General features: G+C 34.7%; 1 protein-coding gene across 1 annotated transcript in view; it reads right to left on the bottom strand.

Annotated features, from left to right (window-relative positions):
* Nucleotides 1-306: 306 nt before the first annotated feature.
* The window catches only part of Ythdf (YTH domain-containing family protein), a 44,732-nt gene continuing 22,174 nt past the window's right edge, over nt 307-22,864 (bottom strand). The window contains exons 2-6 of the mRNA XM_068370765.1: nt 20,997-21,019; nt 20,024-20,137; nt 16,170-17,756; nt 11,637-11,753; nt 307-7,550 (exon numbers count right to left, since the gene is read on the bottom strand). Of these exons, the coding sequence (XP_068226866.1) occupies nt 7,314-7,550; nt 11,637-11,753; nt 16,170-17,756; nt 20,024-20,137; nt 20,997-21,019 (2,078 nt within the window). The 3' untranslated portion in view covers nt 307-7,313. The remainder of the gene's footprint in view (nt 7,551-11,636; nt 11,754-16,169; nt 17,757-20,023; nt 20,138-20,996; nt 21,020-22,864) is intronic.

Genomic DNA, 22,864 nt, shown 5'->3' with positions numbered 1-22,864 from the left:
AGGGTGTACACTACCAGGATGCAACTTTATACAAGCAGCCCACCAATCTACACAATAAGTACGTTGCTGGTATAAAATTACGTAAACAAGTTGCTTGTCACTATGGTGGCGGTATTCACTTTGTTTTCCATTTCCAGCAAACATGAATACGAATTACTGCAATTTTGTCCTGTCATCTATGCACCCTTTGGCTCAGTTATTTTCAATATACATTTTTTATTCACTTATATTGAATTTCAAGTCAAGTGGTGAGATTTTACTTTGTAACATTCAGTCATTAGTTTTCTATACCATGTTTTGTCTTTGCTTTGTACCTTTTGTGTAGGAAAAAAAACTAATTTTTCATTTGATCTACATTTCTGTATGACAGGTGACATGTATACAGCAGAAAACAAAATAGGAATCAACACAGATCAGATACAAAATACTGTAGCTGCGTTAAGTTTTATTTCATCGTTTGTTAGGAATTTGCGATTTGTCAGTCACCGACCATTTCAAACCGTTTCTTAAGAATTACTTAGCCTTTTACTTTACTGAATACTTGAAATCTTACCCTACAATTCCCTTTCTTTAAATAACGTGTAGGAAATCTTTATCTTATGCTTTCCTTTACCAAATATATCCCAATGCAACTACTTGCTTTGTATTGTATATATGAACACGTAACTCATACCAATACCCTATTTTTCGTAAATCCACTATTATACTTATATATTTTCAAGACAAAGTTTTGGAGTTATAATGTCGAGATAAGACGACTTATAAAAGGTCAAGGAACCTGGCGTTAACTATCATATATAGTAAATGATCTTCTTGTTTCATATACTGTATGAATTCTGGACAAAATTTTAATCTACAGCAAACCAAATCCCCTTTAGTATTTACTAATCAGTTCCACTCAGTGAGACAATGCTAAAATAACAACTGACATACTACAGTGTGAAAAATTATTAGAAATTAACGATTTCAATCAAGTAAAGAGAAGACCACACAAGTCCATCATCTTTGTTTTCTAGAATATAACACAAAACACTTTCCTTGAATTAGGTACAGAATACACTTTAAAATCAGATTGTTACTAAATCTTAAGATTAGTCACCAAGAAAGAGTGAAAAAAATAACATTCACCGAGACTCTGAAAAGGGTAAGTTTCTGAAATTCTTGAAATACAGTCAAAGATTACAGGACACATTAGCAGGTTACGCCTTACACAGTTGTGCCAACCAATTGGCTTTGAACTTTCAGAGCAAGAGTTGGTAAGTCTTGGGGACATAATTGGTAACTAATGAGGACAAAATAAGATACAATAAATAGCTATAAATGGTCTTTCAGCCCTCAATAACAGTATAGGGTTTACATCTAAGCATATATGATGTCTACTTATCAATTGCTGCCATTAAAATTTCTTCTGCCTCCATCCCAAAACAGCCTGAAAGAGCAACAGGCAAGCTAAGTGACTACAAAAGAGCAACATAGCTTTTCATTTCAAAGCTTGATGCAAGCGAGAGGTAGATAGTAGCAGTGAGGTGCTTAGAAAACATCAATAACAGAAATGACAAAGATGATGAAGAGCTATCAAAGCCAACCTTTAATTTCATCCCCTCATGTTCCGCTCTGAATTCGTGACCTCATTACGGTTTCATCGAGTATGAGTGATCAACAGCGCGCCTTTCTTTTCCCAGATTAATCCAAAAGTAAGTGGGAAGGCTCCAAACAGGTAATGATCAACAACCTGCATCACTTTATAAGAAATATCATGTTGATCTTTTATGTTAGTCAATGTCAAAGACATATGTATGTGGTCCCATTGTAAATCAAACTTATAAAGGAAAGTTCTACACATCAGTGACAGATGTTAAGCAACTTGGATTTTGGTGAAATAAATGCGTTTCCCATTATGACATGAACCAAAACCAATTTACAAGACTTTTAAAAGGAAAAGAAAAGAAACAGTGGCAGGGAAGATTGTCCCATTATCATAAAATCATATGCAATTCCTAAAGTTGTTATAAATGAAAATCATTACATCAGTTACATAAACTATAATATGAATCTATCAACTCATTATCAGACACTTTGATAAAAATATACATAGGTTACAGAAGTAATACACATTACTGAATACAGCTCATATAATAATAATAATAATGATAATTATGATAATAATCATATCAATATCATTAATACAGTAATAATAAAAATAATCATCCTCATCACTATAATCATAAAATACCAATTCATCCCAAGCAAAAAAGGACTCCCACAACTAAGCTACAGTTTATATGATTAAATGAGGAAGTCTCTCTCTCTAGTGTCAGTTCAATAAATAATATACTGTACTGTCATAGCTCACCAAGACACTCAAAAACACACTCAAGTTTTAGTACGTAATTCCTCTGCCTCGTTCACGATACAAGGACACAATATCTCGTTTTATCTTCTGCTGCAATATATCTCCGTAACATAGAAAGTTTTAGCAAGTCTTCACAATGAGTTACAACGTGGCAAGTCAGGGGGCCCACGTTTACAAGTGTTTACTTTCTCCCAGTAACATAAATTCATTACAATAATAATTTCCAAAATGAACTTTTACATCTTAGTGTTCCTTTGATGAAGGACCTCCAAAATCTTGATATCTTTACATCAAAACATTTTAGTCTGCATGAGAAGATGAATTCAAATTAAAAAGACGTGCGCATTCGCACACGTCAAAATGAGCAGCAATTACAGGCCGTTCTTACTGGCCAAAAAATAAATATGATAACCTTGCTTGTTGGGAATAACAACACTTGCCGTTTTGATGTTTAAAGAGTACCACTGATCTGAATGCCAGGGAACTGTTCGTGCCAGAGTTGTTTCGTTTTATCTCATTAGGGATACTATGGGAAAGGTTTTAAACTACAATGGGGGAAGATTTACATATATTATATATATACATATATGCATACACAGTATATACAATATACAAATACACATATATACTGTATACATATATAAATAAAAAAGTTAACTTTTATACTGAATATTAATTTCACTTAAATTCTAAATTAAAAAAAGAAAAAATAGAATCTAACATTAACCTGTGAAGCACTAACAGATAATCAAAATTATGTCTAAGATATTCATCTATGTTAACAGAAATACACTGACAATCCTTAAGACGAAACATGCCATTTTCAAGAAAATTCACTCATTTGGAGGAAAAAAAAATTCAAACCAAAGGCCAGTCAGTTTTATAGAGCACCAAGGAGTCGGTGTCTCCAAGTTGAAATAAGCTAATCCCTAAAGGAAAGAAAGAAAAAGAATATGTGAGAGAGAAAGAGAGAGAGAGAGAGAGAGAGAGAGAGAGAGAGAGAGAGAGAGAGAGAGAGAGAGAGAGAGAGAGAGAGAGAGAGAGAGAGAGAGAGAGAATATTTAATTAAACTTCTAAAACTCTTGACCTCCAATTTCATCTTACAACACATACTCTTCATAATGTGAGTTGAAGTGCCATGATAGTCTATGTACTGCCAACCCCAATAAAAGATTCATAATGAGGATAAGAAAATGGTTTCAACTAGAAAAAAAAACATTTTGAAAAGAATCCCATCCTCTGTCTTGCCCGATAACATTAATTTAAAAGCGAGGGATAGATTTTTCAGAAGGATACACGTGAGGTTTGATAACAAGTTGGTGCCTAAAAATTCCCCAGCACATAACAATGATTTTTGTCCTGAATGTCCTAACTTTTCCAAACATGAATGACACATCTGATTAATAACTACTGCAAATCAAAGGAAAACAGTTGGAGAAATAGGAAAATTGGGACAAGGAAAACAGTGAATACACTAAGGTACAATCCATTAATTCTCACATACATCTCAATTGCACATCATGAATTAACAATTACGGGCTCCAAAAAGGATTATAACATTCAAAAGTGTATTTGTGTGTTGTGTATACTACCTGGTAAATGTAATTAGTAAAACCTGTAGTACTGTATACCTATAGGCAAGGCTAACCGGTTGTTCTGAATGCCACTTCTCGAAGTTGTGGTTTTATCCTCATTACTATTCTTTAGACAATGGATAATTCAAGGATTTGTAGAAATTACCTTCAACGTTTTCAGTCTTGCAAGCAAAAGACAATAAAGCTGTACCCTGTATTATGGTTGTGTACGCCCCTAGTGGCACTTGAACCACGAGTTCAAAATACAGTATTTGGGAGAGATATCACGCACTTGGTATCCTTTAATGTTATTCTAAAACGTTACAGTAGGCTGCATAGGTACATTACTAGGTTCTGTATTTTCCTTTGTACCTGAAGTTAGATTTAGTAGACAAAAAACCATAGTTTTTTTTTTTTAATTAAATAATTCACACCTTTAGAAAAGCCAAGTCACCATTATAAGAGGACAGCAACACTCCACAGAAATATGTAATTATATTTACTATTAATGTTCAGTACTCCAATAAATTTTCCCCAATTTTATTTTTTGATAGTCCGAGAATTATTTGTCTTTACCCAATAAACAAAAATTTGACGGATGCTCCTACTTTCACTTGAAGTTTAAATCAAGTTTATCATAAAACTAATCTTTTAAAAGCCTATTTACATAAAAACTGATGTTAGTTCAAGTCATATTTAGTCCTTTATTCTATTTCTTTCCTTGTAACTACTGTAATTATCATATTTAACTCATTCTATAATTCAGAATTTTTATTTGAAGAGATTTTGATACATTAGGAATAATCAACATTTTACTTTAAAATGTACCTTTTCTTGTCCAATTCAACTTTTTACAAATATACGGAAAAATTCACAAAATCTGTTAATTATTCAATGTTTTAACAACCTTCCATTAATAAACTTTACCTACACCCATTAAATATTTTCTGTGTCCAGCATTATTTTCTATAATTTTGCTTATGATTTGCAGCATATTTTGTCATAAGTTTTCTCTAATAACTTAAGTTCTGTTTTTTAAAGTACAGTACTGAATCTGGAATACAATTTTGTTACCTCTACTACTTCAAATAAGTGATAATGGTCTCTTTATGCTATGTACAGTCCCATGTGAGTGTTTAGCTTTTTCTGTTGTTACATACATGCACATACACATTCTCAAATTAGAAAACACAACTTTATAAGACATGCAACTGACTCTTGAATCTTATATCAACCCATTTTCTTCTTTAAAACCTAATGCTTTCTTGAATAACGATCTGAGACACAAAAGCCATGTCAGTGCATCTTTTAACACTAGATTACAGAGGCCAGATGTGCCACAACTAAAATGTCAATATCAATAATAATCATAAAAAGAAAAATAAGGCTGGCAATAATAATCAGTGACATGAACAAAGCAATGACCTTATGTTCTCACCTCGAAATAGATAAGGGATTCTTGGTCTCTAGGGAGTGAGATTGGAGGAGGGGATGGGAAAGTGTAAGGAATTAATATTGTTATCAAGTGTCACTCTGGTGGCTGAATTCCTCTTAAAGCTAAATCCCTGACATGTCCCTGACAAACAAAGAGGCAGCCCACTAGAGTCCTTAGAGAGGTCCGAGACAAGATTCCCAAACGTATTCTGTGACGAGAGACACTGCAAGGGGATGAGGGGTAGTGGGACATGGGATGGAGTGGTCTTGATACGAAGCAGATTTCTAACAAGCACAAAAGTGACCTTTATCAGCACCACCAAGCAAAATACCAGCTACTACATGTACTCACGTGTAGTTTACTTGAAAAAATTTTTTTCCCTTTAATAACATTCATCTGTCATCACTTCCTTTTTGCGTCACTTTCTCAATGCTATGGTCACTGGAGTTAGTTCTCTTTGTTGATACTTTTGATAAGAAAAAGTTTTGGAGTGTTACAATACTTTTAATTAAACAAGATTCCAACGAACCCTCAAGTTCCCTAATATCATTGGTCTGATGGTTATAAATTGAAACACTATAACTACAGTTATGTCAGGTATTCGAGGCACTGTTGAGACAAATAATGTTTTGGTTTTTATTTTCAATGTTTTTGTTTTATTTTTTTTTTTTTAAATATCACTGTATGAACTACACGGTTCCTTACTCTCAGGCACTAGGAATTGAAACACCAAGGTACACTAATTTTTTTCTTCTTGGCATCACCTTTTTCTGCTTTTCATCTTTTCAATGCTTTTCCTATTTTACATCCCTAGCTGATGCTCTATTAGGTGTCTCTGCCAGTATTTCTGCAACCGATGCCTGTCCTCATTGCTTAACTATTTTTTATTTTTTTTTTTTAAAAAGAAAACATTTGCACATTATCACTGGTATTTTTCCATAGCTGTTCACTTCCCTATTCAATAAAATAACAATCACAGCTCGAAAGTTGATGTTCATAAATATAACTGCTTTGGGGGTAGTTGGGTAATCCCCAAAGTTTCTTCTGCTTGGCGATTCAGGTCCCTCGTGTGGGCTCCATCCGTCATCCACGGTTGTTCCACTAGGGGAGCGTTAAATATATATTTTGTATACACATAAATATGTATAGGTACTCGTATATATAGTAATTATATACATATGTATATAGGTACATAAAAATATATATATATAATTCTATACATATTTATATATATAAATGTATGTATTTATATTTATATTAATAATGTGTTCCATTCCCTAACCACAACAGTGAAAGAAACAAAAAGATAACAATGACAGTGGCATTTCCTTGCAGTTCTCGATGCCAAAATTTTTCTCCTTCAAGAAAGTGATGATGATACATCTGCAACACTGCACCGTGTGTGGCAATGTCACTACCGCTGAACAGGAGGCCCATAAGTGCTCGCAGTGCTACGGGTGCCGTTCTAAACAGGAACAGTGGACGAAAACAGTGTTTCAGTGCACTGCTACACTCACTTGTACGGCGCGCATCAGTATATGTAGCTGGACATGTTTTTTCATTTACTTTTAACTGCAATATCTTTTCACCGGAGTTCTCTCGGGAGCATACGCTCTCTTTGCTCCTCAAGGTCCGGACACCACAATTCTTCAGTTTCGTTAATACAAATAACACTCACTGGCTTTAAAACCCTTCACTCTCATTATTCGTCGACATGCTGTCCAGCAATGTTTATTTTCTTTATTTGTTTTTGAGCCAATTAAATTAGTTTCTGAAACAAAATTATTTTGTGGAATATTCAAGAAGCCAGGTCTTTTATCAAGTAATTAAAACTCATTGTTCTTTCAAGTTTTCAAGAGAAAAAAAAAAATAAAAGCCACAATAAGATCGTGTCCCTGGTGTTTACCCTTGATAGTAAATACACATAGTGGCTTCAAACTCCTATCAACAATTAATTACGTCCACCTCCTCTATGGTGATGGTAGTGTCCTCCCCTACCGCGACCGCCACCCAACCCACCGCGGTGGTGATCCCGGTGGTCACGATGGTCTCGGTGATCGCGGCTGTCCCGGTGATCGCGTCCGTCGCGGTGATCCCTTCCATCCCTGTGATCTCTGTGGTCCCTTGGGTGGTCACGATGTTCTCGATGGTCCATGCGATCGTTACGACGATCATCTCTATCCATTTCCTGGCAGATTGAATATACAGGTATAATCAAGGCCTATATGGAGTAAATGAACTTCTAATAACCTCTTATTCAACAAAACTTACAATCTACAGTAATTTTCGATTGTTCTCGAGTATACATACCATAGAGACTGTTCTTGAGAATACTCAACATAACCACTATGCTGATCTTTATGCCACTAAAACTGGACATACCTGTAAATTCCTCCTCTACAAAACTGATTCCTGTGTTTATTTGCAAATACAATTGGTTGCAATAGAAAATCTCAAAGTAGTATAGGAGTACTGCCACCCTTTTTCCCATAGGACCAAATAGCCTGAATGAATATTACACACGCTAATAATCAAAAGTTTCCAAGTAAAAACCCTATTTAAGATAAAGAACAAAAGCCATTACTATTAGTAGCATCCCTCCAACAGAAACCTCTTTCTTATACCTTAATTAGGTACTGTAGTTATGGTACCAAATTGCCATGCTTCATGGTTAAAAATTACATTTTGTAATAGCTACATGATGAAATACAAGATGAATCCAAATTCAAATTATAAATATATATAATGGAAAAAAATGCAAAAATTTCCAAGCACCCTGACCCTAACAAAAATTTAGAATTGCAACCTTTTTCAGTATTCGGTATACAGCAACATGTAAAAAATCGTAGTTCACAAAAAGAACAGAAAAACTAATGACTGACCCAAACATACTAATGTTACCTAATGTTTTATCTACTTATTTTCTGTACACGACTGCATTCTCAAACTAACATACATAACGGCCATTTTCCTAAAAAAAAAAATATATATCAAATTATCACAATTTAAAAGAATCTAGTAAAAAAGTGTAAAATATCAGTTGGGTCTAATTCCATTTTCTATCTTGTTCTATTCCTCATCCTTCCTTACACAGTAACCATTTAAAGATATGTATGGTCGAGATGGAGATTTAATATTAAAAATAATTTCTCAACTCACCTGAAGTTTTATATTATTTCTCTCTCGAAGCTGGTTAAGCGTTGACGTCTACCCTAAAACTAAAAATATTTTCTTCTTTCTTTCCATGTAATAGCTCTGCCTCTCTAATGAGGTACTGCAATTATATGGTGGTGTATGGCAAAACTTGCACATATATTTTTAAGCCTCATAGTCAAAACTAATTCAATAACCCTTCGAAATGACTAGTCAGTGGGCAGGGCAAGATCAGTTGAATAAGTTAACCCTTTTACCCCCGGGGTATTTGGAAATTTCCAACTCTTAACCCCCAAGGGGTTATTTTTTTCCTAGCACATTTTGCAGTATATTTTTATTAAATTGCTCTAACAGCCTTAATTTTTGTCATAGAGAGGTCAGGTTGGTCTCATTCTCTTGGAAAATGCCTGAATTTTCTCAAAAAATTATCAAAAAATATGAAAAACAAATTTTTATAGCATTTTTTTGCAAGGACGTACCGGTACGTCCATGGGGGTAAAGGGATGGCTTTTGTGAAACGTACCAGTACGTCCTTTGGGGGTAAAAGGGTTAATAATAAATCTTATAAGTATAGAAACTTCTTATGTTTGTATGAATATCCAATGATGTTCACATTGCTGAACTTCCCACTTAGATGGAGGTGGAATAGTGAAGGAAAGATATCGGAAATCTACAGCCCTAACCTAAAACTGTACCTTAACCCTTTCACCCCCAAAGGACGTACCGGTACGTTATTGCAAAACACTTATTTACATGTTTTTGCATATTTTTGATGATTTTATGAGAAACTTCAGGCATTTTCCAAAAGAATGAGACCAACCTGACCCCTCTATGACAAAAATTAAGCCTGTTAGAGCAATTTGAAAAAAAAATATATAGCAAAATGTGCTCGAAATTTAACCTACCCTGGGGGTAAAAGGGTTAATTACCAGAGACTCACCTTTACGTAATAAGTTTGTCGGTAACTCACCATGAACCATGTAATTCAATTAATGACTTGATATCCGCATTGGAAAAATTTAATACAAAATATTCATGATGGACTAAACCTTAATATGAATTTAAAATCTAGCAATTCCTCTCAGATACACCTGCAACATTTACCTTTAAACTTTTATTTCACTACATAATCTGCAGCTACAATAGCACCCAATGCCCCGTAATTCTTATTAAAAAACCAGGCTGCTTTTAATTAATGCTTGGTAAAAGGAGACAAAGTATGCTACCGAGATGGTGCTGAAGCTTTTAGAAAAGAATCCTACAGAAATTAAGAAAAGTTGCTGCATTCCCTAAACTCTAACCTTAAAGTCCTTTATTTAACTTTAATCTTATTCTTTGTGAGCATCTGTCCCTAAATTCTTAATAAGAAAGGACATTGCATTCTTGCAGAGAGGATACTTTGAAATCTTAATCCCAATAAGGAACCTTTTCCCAAATGCTTTCAGTTATGTCTATATAAAATTTGATGGCTATTATGGGGCATAGAAATCTATTTTCTGATGCATTTCAGACTTCCTTCTGCAAAGACGAAATGCAGAAATATTGAGGCTAACTGTATGTCTTAAAATTATTCATGGCACTAAAGGTAGGGAAAAAAAACAGAAAATCATTTTCTAAAAACCAAACCTACATTTAGCAGAGGTTAAAGATAAAAGAAAGTGTTTTACCCCTGAAATCTTAAAAAAGAAAGAGAGTTCCCAAGGTCCCTAAACCATGAAACAGGACTTGAAAATATATGAATGTTTGGCCTAAAAAAATAATTCCCATTACTATAACAAACAAACAAGGCTATAGTCAAAGTATCTCAAAGTGAATCTTGGCATGAATGAATGCGGCGAGAATGAACATTCTATTTCAGTAATACTAGATAAGAATGTTGGACACGATGCAGCGTATCAATGCTTTCTAGCGACTGTACAGTAGCTTCATTTCTTTCGTGTATGTACGCATATTGGATCTGCATGCTCAAACTGACAAACTTATGCATTTACACAAACAGTGACTACTTTCATTCTGTACAAGTAAATTATAAGGGTAATCTATAATTCCTGTCTAACCTCAGTTATGTCTGAAAGTCCTCAATACTAACAACAGCAATAGCAACAGTGAGTACGAGGCTGATAATGTTATAGCCAAAGAGAATTTCTCAAGTGCCATTACATACATGACTAACAGTATCTCCTTTTAGGGCTCAAGACGACATACCAAATGTGATTTCCCAGTGAGCAGACCAGCATGTACCTTCGTACTGTCAACACTTGACATTTCTACTGTCATAAAACTAAGCAATATATATCAAGAGCAAAAAGGGTACACATGGTCTGACACGCACAATATTTTAGTCAAGATTTTGATTAACATTCTAGAAAAACTTTATATATAATCACCTATAATTTTTCCTGAGACTTTTGATTTATTGTGTTTACACATTTCTTGTTTAGTCAAAGTAATCGAGTAGCATGATGCATGAGATTTTTCATAATTCTGACCATTCTTTGTATTCAGTATGTTCCAAAAGACCAGCCTTTTCCACCATAAGTCTCAATACAATACAGTATTTTTCAAGTTTTATCCATCTGTGGCCAGATTGCGGCATGATCTTCATAGCCTGGCAGTCGCATTGGTGGAAATTAAAAAAGTTCAAACTTGCTACAAATGATTTATGTTGAACAGCTTGACATAAGTCTATCTTCATAGATTAAATTAAATATTTTTAACACGTTGATACTGATCTTGAGATATTCTTCATTTCTTATTTATTACAACTCATTTATAGTTTATCTATTTCCTTTCCTCACTTTTCTACTTTCCCTGTTGGAGTCCCAGGGCTTGTAGCATCTTCCTTTTCAAACTAGGGTTGTAGCTTAACTACTGTAGTAATAATAATAATCAAATAAACTGCTTTAATCTTATATTAATCTCCTCATGAATCATGGCACAGTAATTGAATGACAAGTCTGCTCAATGTCACTAGCAGACTGATAAGAGAGTCTAGCAACCTCAATAAGTAATAACAGCTTCAATTACCTTCAACCATCTCAAGCAATATTTAAAACCATCAAGGATACACAAGTAAAATACTTAAGCCATAAGACTGAATTAAAAAAGACCAAGCACTTACTTTGTAAGGAGGGCCTGGGTTTCTGCGTGTCTCGGTTTCTTCCTGTCGTTTCTCGTAATGAGAGAAATCATCGAAAATAGAAGTCGAGTGCTGAAACTGGTTTATAATTTTTAGCACCTGAAAAGATTAGAAAACTTCAGTATTCATTCCCCAATTGCATCATGGCTCATCGAGTCTTTTTATAAGTAGGCCAGTATAGCACCAGGCATAAAATATTCAACATACTATTACAGCAGGGAAAGTAATCTGAAGTATAATTGTCTGTAATTTTCCAAGGTAAATTGGTTTTAAACCCAAGAATGCCTTGGTGTTTGCAATGCATACACTTAAACCATATTTTATGCAATTCAGACAGAGAAATAAAATACCTATATAATACATTGTGATAACCCTCACAGGTCCTATATATTATCAGTACATGTATGGTAAAAGAATTTGTATTTACCAATAGGTTTCCAAATTAAGATATATACACTGTAAAAGTAATTATTAAATGATCTTCCCTTCTCTACTCAACTTATCTTAATGTTTCTCTTTACTATCTACATATATTTGTACCAAATACCGGGACAGTATTCTGGGTGAACGTGAAACCTTCCTTCCTCAGACAAGAAAAACTGCAGCAATGTATCAAGACTTGTGAATGTTCTGTCTGATGATACATTGTCAGAAGGTTGATCTGTTTCAGGTGAGCTTGAAACACCCAGCAATGAAAAATACTGAAAGGAAGCCTTTTTTTTTTTTTTTCTTATCAAACACAATGATTTTGGGATGTTAGAAGGAGCCGAAGTTGATGGAATAACATTTGAAATGGGGACTTATTTGTGAAATTTTAAACCCTGGTAAATTTCAACAATAAAATTGGTGATTGTGTACTTCTCTTCTTTATCTTTTCTGTCAATTATTTATTAATCTTTTGAACACCACATGATGTAATTTACGTGAGATTTTTTGTGCTATCATTTAGGCATAGTATAAAGATCTTCAAGTGAATATGTAAAACTATTCTGAATAAGTGAAAATTAAATTTAGTGACCTATATAATAATTTTTCTTTTTATTTCCTTGTAATAATAAATTTAATTTCATATCCCACGCCGAGTTAAGCAAGGGCCTCGGGCTTAGGTAAAAAAATCTACTAGGGTTAGGGTGAGACCGAAAGCCAATCTTTAAATTTTTCTAAGGTGACTTCTTTTACTATCCAAAGAATAGGTCATTAAAAAATTCAATCCAGGAGTTCTTATAACACACAAGGACCATTAATGGTTTTTTAATTAATCTATTGTAAATGTGAAAGTTATTGCATCTAAAATCATGAAAGATTTTTAAAACTTCACCTTTGGACTGCAGTGAAAGATCTTAAGTAAAAATCCACCTGTCAATCATAAAAGACTCAAAACACCAAACTTAACCCTGATCAAAACGTTATAGCAATGAAGTCATATTGAGAGGGAAATAAAATTTCATTATCTTCCCCAACTCAATAAGCAGCTCTTCTAGGAGGACGCTCCAAAATTAAGCTATTATTCTCTAATCTTGGGTAGTGCCATAGCCTCTGTACCATGGTCTTCCACTGTCTTGGGTTTAGAGTTCTCTTGCTTGAAGGTACACTCGAGCACACTATTCTATCTTATTTCTCTTCCTCTTGTTTTGTTAAAGTTTTTAGTTTATATAGGAGATATTTATTTTAATGTTGTTACTCTTAAAATATTCTATTTTTCTTTTTTTCCTTTCCTCACTGGGCTATTTTCCCTGTTGGACCCTCTGGGCTTATAGCATCATGCTTTTCCAACTAGGGTTGTATCTTAGCTAGTAATAATAATAATAATAATAATAATAATAATAATAATAATAATAATAATAATATCCCTGAGGATGGATAGGCGAACTTCCTATCATAAATAGAACTCTGAACAATGAACATATAAATAAAACTAAAAAGTCATGAATAAGATGAAAGCATGAAAAGAAAAAGAGTAAGCACTTCTGCTAACAAGGCAATCCTGTGAAATGTATAGTCCATCATAAAGTACAAAAAGAAGTGTGGATAGCATCCAAAGGCAGAGAGCAAAGAATGCATTGTGTGAATATTCTAGATCTTGACCTGTATGTCTAGCAAGACTTGGATTCTTACATGCCAAAGATACAGGGTATATATGATAAATGAAGTTATGCAGAACAAAGAATTTTCTTTACTGCAATCATTCTTTCCATATTAATGCAATAGTCATATATATGAAAAATACTTCCAATTCTTTAAATTTTTTTCCAAAACCAGTAAAGTTCTTATATATACAACAAAATCAGTAAAATGTTCTTTCTCTACTTCTCAAGTCTCTGTTTATATTAGTACATATTGATTGATATAAGCTTCTATTTGTTTGCAGACATTACACGGGTTTTCACCCTTTTTCAATGGTTTAATCCTAGAGTTTTCCGGCCACACACAAAACTTTTCTTTGTCAAGAAAAGGATTGACAAAGAAAAGGATTGTAATATACAGTTGATGAACCTGTAGTCTAGTCCAGGAGCTTCTCAGTAACAACATATGTGCCAACTAAATCATAAATATCAAACAGAATTCTATGCTAATTAACAAACTACTTTAGGCTAAACTGGCCTATAAAAATTAATGGAAAAAGAAATATGAAGGAAACTTCCATTTTGTTTACCATACATAAAGTTAATATAACATTACTGCATAAATATGCATGAATAATCCCCAATAGTAAACAAAATTGCCAAACAATTAAGTTTTGCTTGTAGCATTTATACAGTACTGACCTAAACAAAAAACCTCCAATGCTATTTAATTCTACTATATTATGTACCCGAACATCTTTTCTTGGTAAAAGAAAAAAACTTAAGAGTCAGTCATATACAAATTATGCAGTACTCAAACATTCTCTAATTCTGTACTTACCATTTATACTCCAACACACTTGGCACTCTGCCCAGCTTCACTCTTACGATGGCAACATCAAAAGGTTTGACCGATATATTGCAATGAATTCAAGAGGAGCCTTTTCAACTACCAAGCCCTCTAACATTAAAAAACAAACTTTCAGAATGCAACTACAGTACTACAATAAATAAAAAAAACTAGCCAAACAGAACAGTAAAGCCTAAGATAAGAACGGGATACATTCTAAGGGTGGGTTCTTAAAATTGAAAGATTCTCTTAAAGTCCTACAACATTAGCATGCTTTGTTTTCAGTCAAGCTGATCTTACTGCAACTGGTGAGCTAGCTCATGTAGGTCCAACATTAAGAATTTCTATATGATGAAATACATTTAACCCTTTTACCCCCAGGCTATTTGGAAATTTCCTACCTTTAACCCCCGTTATTTTCTTTCAAGAACATTTTGCAGTAAATTTTTTTTTAAATTGCCCTAAAAGCCTTAATTTTCGTCATAGAGAGGTCAGGTTGGTCTCATTCTCTTGGAAAATGCCTGAAGTTTCTCAAAAAATTAAGAAAAATATGCAAAAACAAATTTGAATAGCATTTTTTTGCAAGGACGTACCGGTACGTCCATGGGGGTAAAAGGATGTTTTGTGAAACGTACCAGTACGTCCTTTGGGGGTAAAAGGGTTAAAAAAGATGCTAATTGAACTCTATCTCACTTTGCATTTTCTTAAAAATAATCTTCAATTCATTACATACAGGTTCTTAGCTTTGAAAGTATTCAAGTTGAAAGTTCTTATTTTGGGAACCAGTATTATGAAAATCTTAAAAAAGATCTGAAATAAAAATGGGAGAAACATTCTTTAAAAGACACCTATAGAAATATTCCCTAGGTTTATGTAACTTAGTGGGAGGTTGGGCTGTGGCACCCTAGCAGTACCAGCTGAACTCGGCTGAGTCCCTGGTTAGGCTGGAGGAACGTAGAGAGTAGAGGTCCCCTTTTTTGTTTTGTTTCTTGTTGATGTCGGCTACCCCTCAAAATTGGGGGAAGTGCCTTTGGTATATGTATGTATGTACAAACTTTAGTTATAAGAGCTACTGCTGAATATATACAACTATAGATGGTATACCTTCTATGTTAATTTCATATGGATATACCAACAAAATCTCATAGAAGAGTATCCTAACATTCTTACTTGACAAAAGAGGCATCAGTAGCTTCTGCTTATCAGTGCAGAAGAAACAAAATACCAATCGCTGAATAAAACTACAGTACTACATAACATCAAAATCTTTAAAGCATACCAGGTAATAGTGTATAAAAAAATTTATCTCTAAAATTTAGGAGACTACTCTTGGAACAAAGCATTAGAAAAAATATCATGTACTGTATAACAAATGCTATTACTAGTCGAAGCATGTTTCAAATAAAGCAATCATGATAAAAAAAAATTGTTAAAAGCACTTCTTGTCCCTATAAGATCTGCAAACACCTTGCAACACAAAACAAACAAAGATTTCTATGTCTGACATGGTTAAGGCTTCAAAACCGTACTCAAGTTACCTGAAACCGAATGTATTAAAAACAGATTTCTATGAGAATAAAAAAATGAATCTCGAATACCTACCATTTTACCCTTTTCATATGGGACTTCCTGAGTGTCACGTGAGTTTGTGACTGGTTTGTTCTCGTTGTTTTCCAACCTAATGTGCCGAAGCTGATTGTTAGGCACATCTTTCACATAAATCCACCTCACACGAAACTGTCCCTTCCACTTATCTTGAGCCCACACAGATGATGAGCTGTTGTAGTCCACTGCCGATATCATCTGTGCTAATCCACAAAAATGTCCAGATCCATTAACAGAGAAAAAGAGATACACTGGACCTTTACCCTCCCTTTCACGATAAGCAGCATCCAACCGCTTGTTACCATGTTCTGTGGAACACCATATCTCATACTTTATGGATCGATGAATATCATCCTCAGAGTACGATTTAATAACAAAGAATCTAGCATTCTTCGGACTAAGATCAAAGTCACTAGGGTTATAGTCATTGCGCATTCGAAGTCCTTCCAGGATCGGATCGTCCGGCTGCAATTCGGCTGGGATCTGTCCTGGAACGTGTGGCAAGGGTGCACGTTGGGCCACAGACATTTGAGGTCCCCCCTGGGGAGATGGTGGCAAATCCATCTGACCGTGGTGCATCCCGCCAGTCTGCAGCAAGGGGGGTGGAGGCTGCTGCTGCTGTTGCTGGGGTGATGATGGCATTTGTTGTTGATGCTGATGCTGGTGCTGATGCTGGTGGTGAGGATGTTGTTGGTGCAAGTGCTGCTGGTGATGCTGAGGTGCCTGCTGGGGATGCTGCTGGTGTTGGTGCTGTTGAGGTGATGCTTGCATCTGCTGTGGGGAGGACTGCTGCTGTTGTGGTCCAGACTGTTGTTGCTGCTGTCCTGGTTGTTGCACTTGGTGAGTGGGGGGACCCTGGGGTGGTGTGCGGGGTGGCGGGGGCGTTGAGTAAGAAGTGGAGGTGGTCGAGCGTGAGCCACCTCTCGGAGCCTCCCAAGCAGGTCTAGGAACTGGAGGAGGAGCCACAGGTTTTGGTCCACTGCCATTTTTACCTTCCCATGTACCAATGTCCATATGGCGGCCTGGGACAATAGAGGACATTGTGGTTTTGTCTCTACGACGGTTAGGTTGAGGTTTGGCTGGCTGTGAGGCAATGCTAGCCCATGATATGCCTTTCTTTGGTTGCCCAAGTCCAACTGATGCCTCCCCTCCGGGGCTGCTCCCACCACTGGGTTTAACCTCGACTCCACCTCCATTGCCATTTGTTGTTGTGCCTTTGGCACCACTAGCTCCACCATCCCTAGGTAAATCTTGAGCACTTTTTGGATCTGCTAAAGTAAGGCCTTGCACACCTTGGTCTAAGACCTTGACACGATCATCGGTGTAAACATTGTCCCGTTGATAGTAATCATCGTACTGTTTGCTGCCACCGCGTACATCAGAGCCACCCCAAGCGTTGTAATCACCATTTCCATGAAAACTGTAGTTGAATCCTGGAGGGTTGAAGCCACCGAAACTGCCACTACTGAACATACCATCAATGGCGCTGTGAGAGTCATAGCCCATCTGGCCACCATATCCACCAAGGAAAGTCTGCATGTGATCGCCCCCATTACTCCAAGTTCCGTCGCCAACACCGAATGCCTGAAAGAAAAGAAAAAATAAAAAACTAATTCTATACAAGTATGTTCAGTATATCATTATTAAAACCATTGAAGACAGGGTGCCTCATAAGTTTGTCATTTTCCATAGAAGCCCTAAACCAACAGTCACGATAAATTAAAGAGGTCCTTAATACAAGTCACTATAAATTAAAGAGGTCCTTAATATATTGTTATCATGGCGGCAAATGTTGAAATACGTTAAATTCCTTCCCATATTGAGGTTGTTGGTAATAGGAAGGCAGATGTTACTGCTAAACCAGCAATAGATTTACCACAAAAGGGCATTACAGTACACTACCCATTAAGGATTATATATTTACGGTACCATAAAGTATTTTATAGTAATAAAATAGCAATGTGGAATAATGAATCTGAAAATAATAAATGAAAACAAAAACTCTTTTCATTTCTCCATGGGAATCATCATGCCAGAAAGATAAAATGACCAAAGGCATTTTAGCAAGACTGTGCATTGGTCATACAAAATTGACCAAAGACTTTTTAATGAAAACAACTCACAAAGCAATCTCCATGTGCAGTGACTAAGACACTGTTTTAACTATCCAAAATATATCTTGTGAATATACGATTTATTTATTTATTTATTTATTTTTTTTTTTTTTTACTGATGGTTTGGTTGGAAAACTTTTCAATTATATCTGATTTCGAATCCTTCTGTTTTTAAGATTTTAATATTTTAAAGAAATAGGTTTATAGAAAAAAAAATTAAATATCTAAATATCATAGGTTTCAATTTCTACCTTAGTATTTATCAATATGATAAGATTTTATAGCATTGTCATCTCTCAAATTTATTCAAGACAGCTCCGTGGGAGTTAAGTTTGACTTATTGGGCTGGTAAATCCCCATCCCTTTAATATTAATACTATAATTAGTATTTCAATGGAGTGGTCTGTTAAACTACAGTACTTATTACATAAATACAATTACAGATATCAGTACACTATAAAAAAAATTTAAATCTTTCAATATTAGAAAAAATTACTTTCAAAAGAGTTTTTAATGTCATTATCAATTCATCCTTACAATGGTAAAACTACAGTAACTGTCAACTGTGTATATAAAAAAAAAAATAAAAAATAATAAAAAAAAATCCCATCTCACAACATGTATGCTACTACCTTTTCTGGCCTGTATATCCTTACATGAATTGCAATTTCTTAAAAATTATAAGGACATGTTACACTACACATGCTGTAGATTGACAATATTTACTTCAAGGACTTAAATCCAAACCGGTTGTATTTTGCAGAGGTTGGAAAATTACACAATTACAGATTTATTTTCTATTATTGTTGTATTCTTGGATTGGCAACTTTAATTCAAGGCTTGGTCCTGGCCTCCCTCCTCATCCCATTCTTGTTTATCTAAGAAAACTCCTTCCTTTAAGCCTCTCTAATTAAATCAAATAAATATATAAGCTGACCAAGTCACTTTTCAATATTTTCATAGGCTTAACCCAAATTACTTATGTCTAGAGGATTTAAACAAACCTAGAGTGAAAAAGATAAAGAAGGCCTGCCAGTATGAAAGACGGCAAGTAGACTATTCTTATTAATTTTAAAGTCAATATTGAAGTTTTACCTGCAGTAAAAATTTGATAAACTAGACATTCAATACACATGCATGTAAAATATTCCTCACTTCTTATTAATGGCTACCCTCAATATTTACCACTTTCAAAGAGAAATACATGGCTTTACAAAACACTACAATACAGTAATGTATGTAAACCGAAAGTGATCAAATGAAATAAAAGTTCTACATTAATTGAACAAAGTCATCAAATGAAATAAAGTTCTACATTAATTGAAGGAAGTCATCAAATGAAATAAAGTTCTACATTAATTGAACGAAAAATCATCAAATGAAATAATGTTCTACATTTATTGAACAAAAAGTCATAAAATGAAATAAAAGTTCTACAGTAATTGAATGAAAAGTCAACACATGAAATAAACCTCATGTCAACAATTCCTTTCTATTCAAAAAGAACTTTAGTGTAAAATGTTAAAAAGTGTAAAATGTTAAAAATGTAATGGCATATCTTGAATTTCACAGTGCAGTAACAAACATCTTTAGTCTTGCAACGGAGCAAAATCTTTTCATTATATTTTTGTGGATAAATCTATTTACGACACTGTACAAGCACAGTTAATGTTAAAGCCAAAGACCAATGTTACACTTCTACATAATATACAGCATTTACTAAGTTCCATGGCTTACCTGGTATGGGGTGGAGGTCATATAGTAAGAGGACATATATGGGTCAGAAGCAGCAGCAGCCGCAGCCATCGAAGATGTCATGGGACTTGTATAACTCTGGAATGAGGAGTAATTCTGCGCCAAAGTTAAACTGAATTTCAAGTGCTGCATAAAAATGCAGTCATCAGTTACCAGTCCATAAAAATGGATAACATGCTGTCCTGCATTTGCCTAAGGAAAAACAATAAGGCTATTGAAAAATTCCTTTAAAATCAAGGATTTTACCCTCTCCAAATTATACTATTACATACTGTACACCTCAAAACTTACTTCTCATTCAGACAATTGACAACTCACGACCATTCATCAATATTATTTCTCTCAATTCATTGAATTATTTAAAATTTAAGGTATTAACTTAGCAGAGAGCTCAACTGGCAGACAAACTTATTAAAACCAAATACCGTTCCATTATCGAGCAGCCTATGATAATGCAACAAGCAAATTTTAGCTTTTCGCTACAAATGTGAAAATGGCTGTCATAAAGGCATTATTCTTTAGTAGATCTTATGGTCAAGAAATTCACAGACCTTTACATGACGAATACCACTTTAATGACAAGGTGAAATTATATTACATCTAAATCAACATATCTAACAAGCATTTCTTAACAGTATTTAAAAGTTTGATATCCACTATTTGGATTAAGAAGAAAAAGAAAAAAAGAAAAAAAAAAAAAAAAAAGTTTATCTTTCTAAAGACAGCCCTTCAATATAAATCACTTGTATCTATTATTACAGTAATTCACAATCACAACATACTAAGATACCTGTTCAGTACCTAAAAACATGAGTCACTGGAACTATTTTAACTTTCAAACCAAAGATTTTAGAATTCTAGTTTAATTCTGCGAAACATTAGTCGATACAACTATGGTATACATTACCCAAAACAAAGAACGCACACTGGAATCTCATCTTCTGGTCATATTTACCTGGTCTTTGGGCCCATTTGGCACTGAAAATAAGAGAGATAACAATGAAGTATGGAGCTAAGACAGTCTAAATTTAGTTAAATTATATAAATGACCAACAAATATTCTACTCATTTTGCATGTCGAAAGCCTTGAACTACCGCCAAAACATTCAACCAAAAATCTTTAGAACTGAAATGTACCATAGTTCTCAAGTAAAGACTACAGCAATCATAGCTAATACGGCTCCCCACATAACATGAACCATAGAGATTTTTTATACTTGGAAAATAACCTCAGTTACAGGTTGTTTTTATTTTTATCTTATTTTTTTTTTTTTTTTTTTGACATCATTAGTCCCACAGTGCAGGAGGGTTGGCTGCTGGAGTTTAACTTTCTCCATCTATTCCTTGCATCAGAATTACCTCAGTCCTATCCCACCTATATTCCTCCATTTGATATGCTAATGCCCCACACACACACCCGCACCACTTGCATGTGCTTAGCGCTCTCGATTGGTTCCACCTCCTCTCTTCTTTTACATGGCCAGTTTCACAAACAAGCTTCCTTAGCAAAAACATTTACATCCCACACGTTATTCTTATATCTTGACTCCCTTTTTTCCCGTAGTGATATTCCAGCATACCATCTTAGCCTTCTCATCTCGTTTCTTTGCAACAGCCCTGCCCTTATCTTCTTGAATGCCCAAGTTTCTGTCCCTTATAATAGCAATGCCTTGATAACTGTCTCATAGGCTTTCATTCGAGTCTTAATGGCATTTTCTTGTCTAAAACAACTCCAGTTACTTCTCTCCCTTTTTGCAATGCTTCTACCACTATCTCACTGTTCCCTCAGTACCACAGTCTTCTATTATCATTGATGCCAAGTAGTTAAACTCATTGTGCGGTTTTCAAAATAATGCATTATGTGCCATAAGAAAGCTTAAATTACAATACATTAGTCCTACCCAATGAATATTCTTAATATACCACTCAGGAAGAAGTAACTCGATCAACAGGACAATTAAATAAAAAATTTAATCTTCTAAAAATCCTCACTAAAAGTGAAAAATTTAACATAACAGAGTTCATATAAAGGTTAAAGGTGTCTAGTTAAAGTTCCCGCATCACCTGAAGAGACGCTCACTAGAACGTCAGCTGGGCAATCCCAACCAGTGCCCAACCACACCAGTAACCTTCCCAGTAAGCAGCATATACTAGCTGTTCAAGGCTGGGTTCGATCTGCTGCCATGCAAATGCCAGGCGAATATGTTACAGAAGACTATTCCCCCTTAATCTGTTTAGATATCCAAACATGTACTATCTAATTTTTTTTTGTGGCTGGTCGTGGTAAACATACCCTTCTTTAGACTAAAGAATGTTCTGCTCGAAATATTTTGCTATTTAACAATGTTAAATGTGAAATATCCAATCTCATAACTTCCCATGGTTACAAGTTTACAAGTTAAATTGCAAAGGAAATCTCGAAGACGATTAATTTTCCAAAGGGAAAAAAAACTCTTCGCCATGATGTTAAATCATCAGTACATTATCTACTATAAAGTGACCATAAATTACCAGTAACTCAGAATGAGCAAAAAGTAAATTTATTTTGTGATATCAAACCACAAAAACAAACTCAGAGGAAACTACGAGTCAAGTTTTCTACTTTTCATTAGCTAATGAATAGGAGGTACGTGGCCAACACGCACTATGTATGTTCCCGTAACACTAGAGGGGCACACAATAAACGCAGAAATCTGCCGCGGCAGCTTATTTCTCAACCTTGACTTTGACCTTATTAATTGGCATGGATTTTTATACACTCAAATATGAACCAAGTTTGAAGTCTCTTGACAAGAAAGTCCAAACTTATGGCTGATTACGTGA

This window comes from Palaemon carinicauda, chromosome 3 (genome assembly GCF_036898095.1).
Source record: "Palaemon carinicauda isolate YSFRI2023 chromosome 3, ASM3689809v2, whole genome shotgun sequence".
NCBI classification, from domain to species: domain Eukaryota; kingdom Metazoa; phylum Arthropoda; class Malacostraca; order Decapoda; family Palaemonidae; genus Palaemon; species Palaemon carinicauda.
This window is presented reverse-complemented; position numbering and strand designations above follow the sequence as displayed.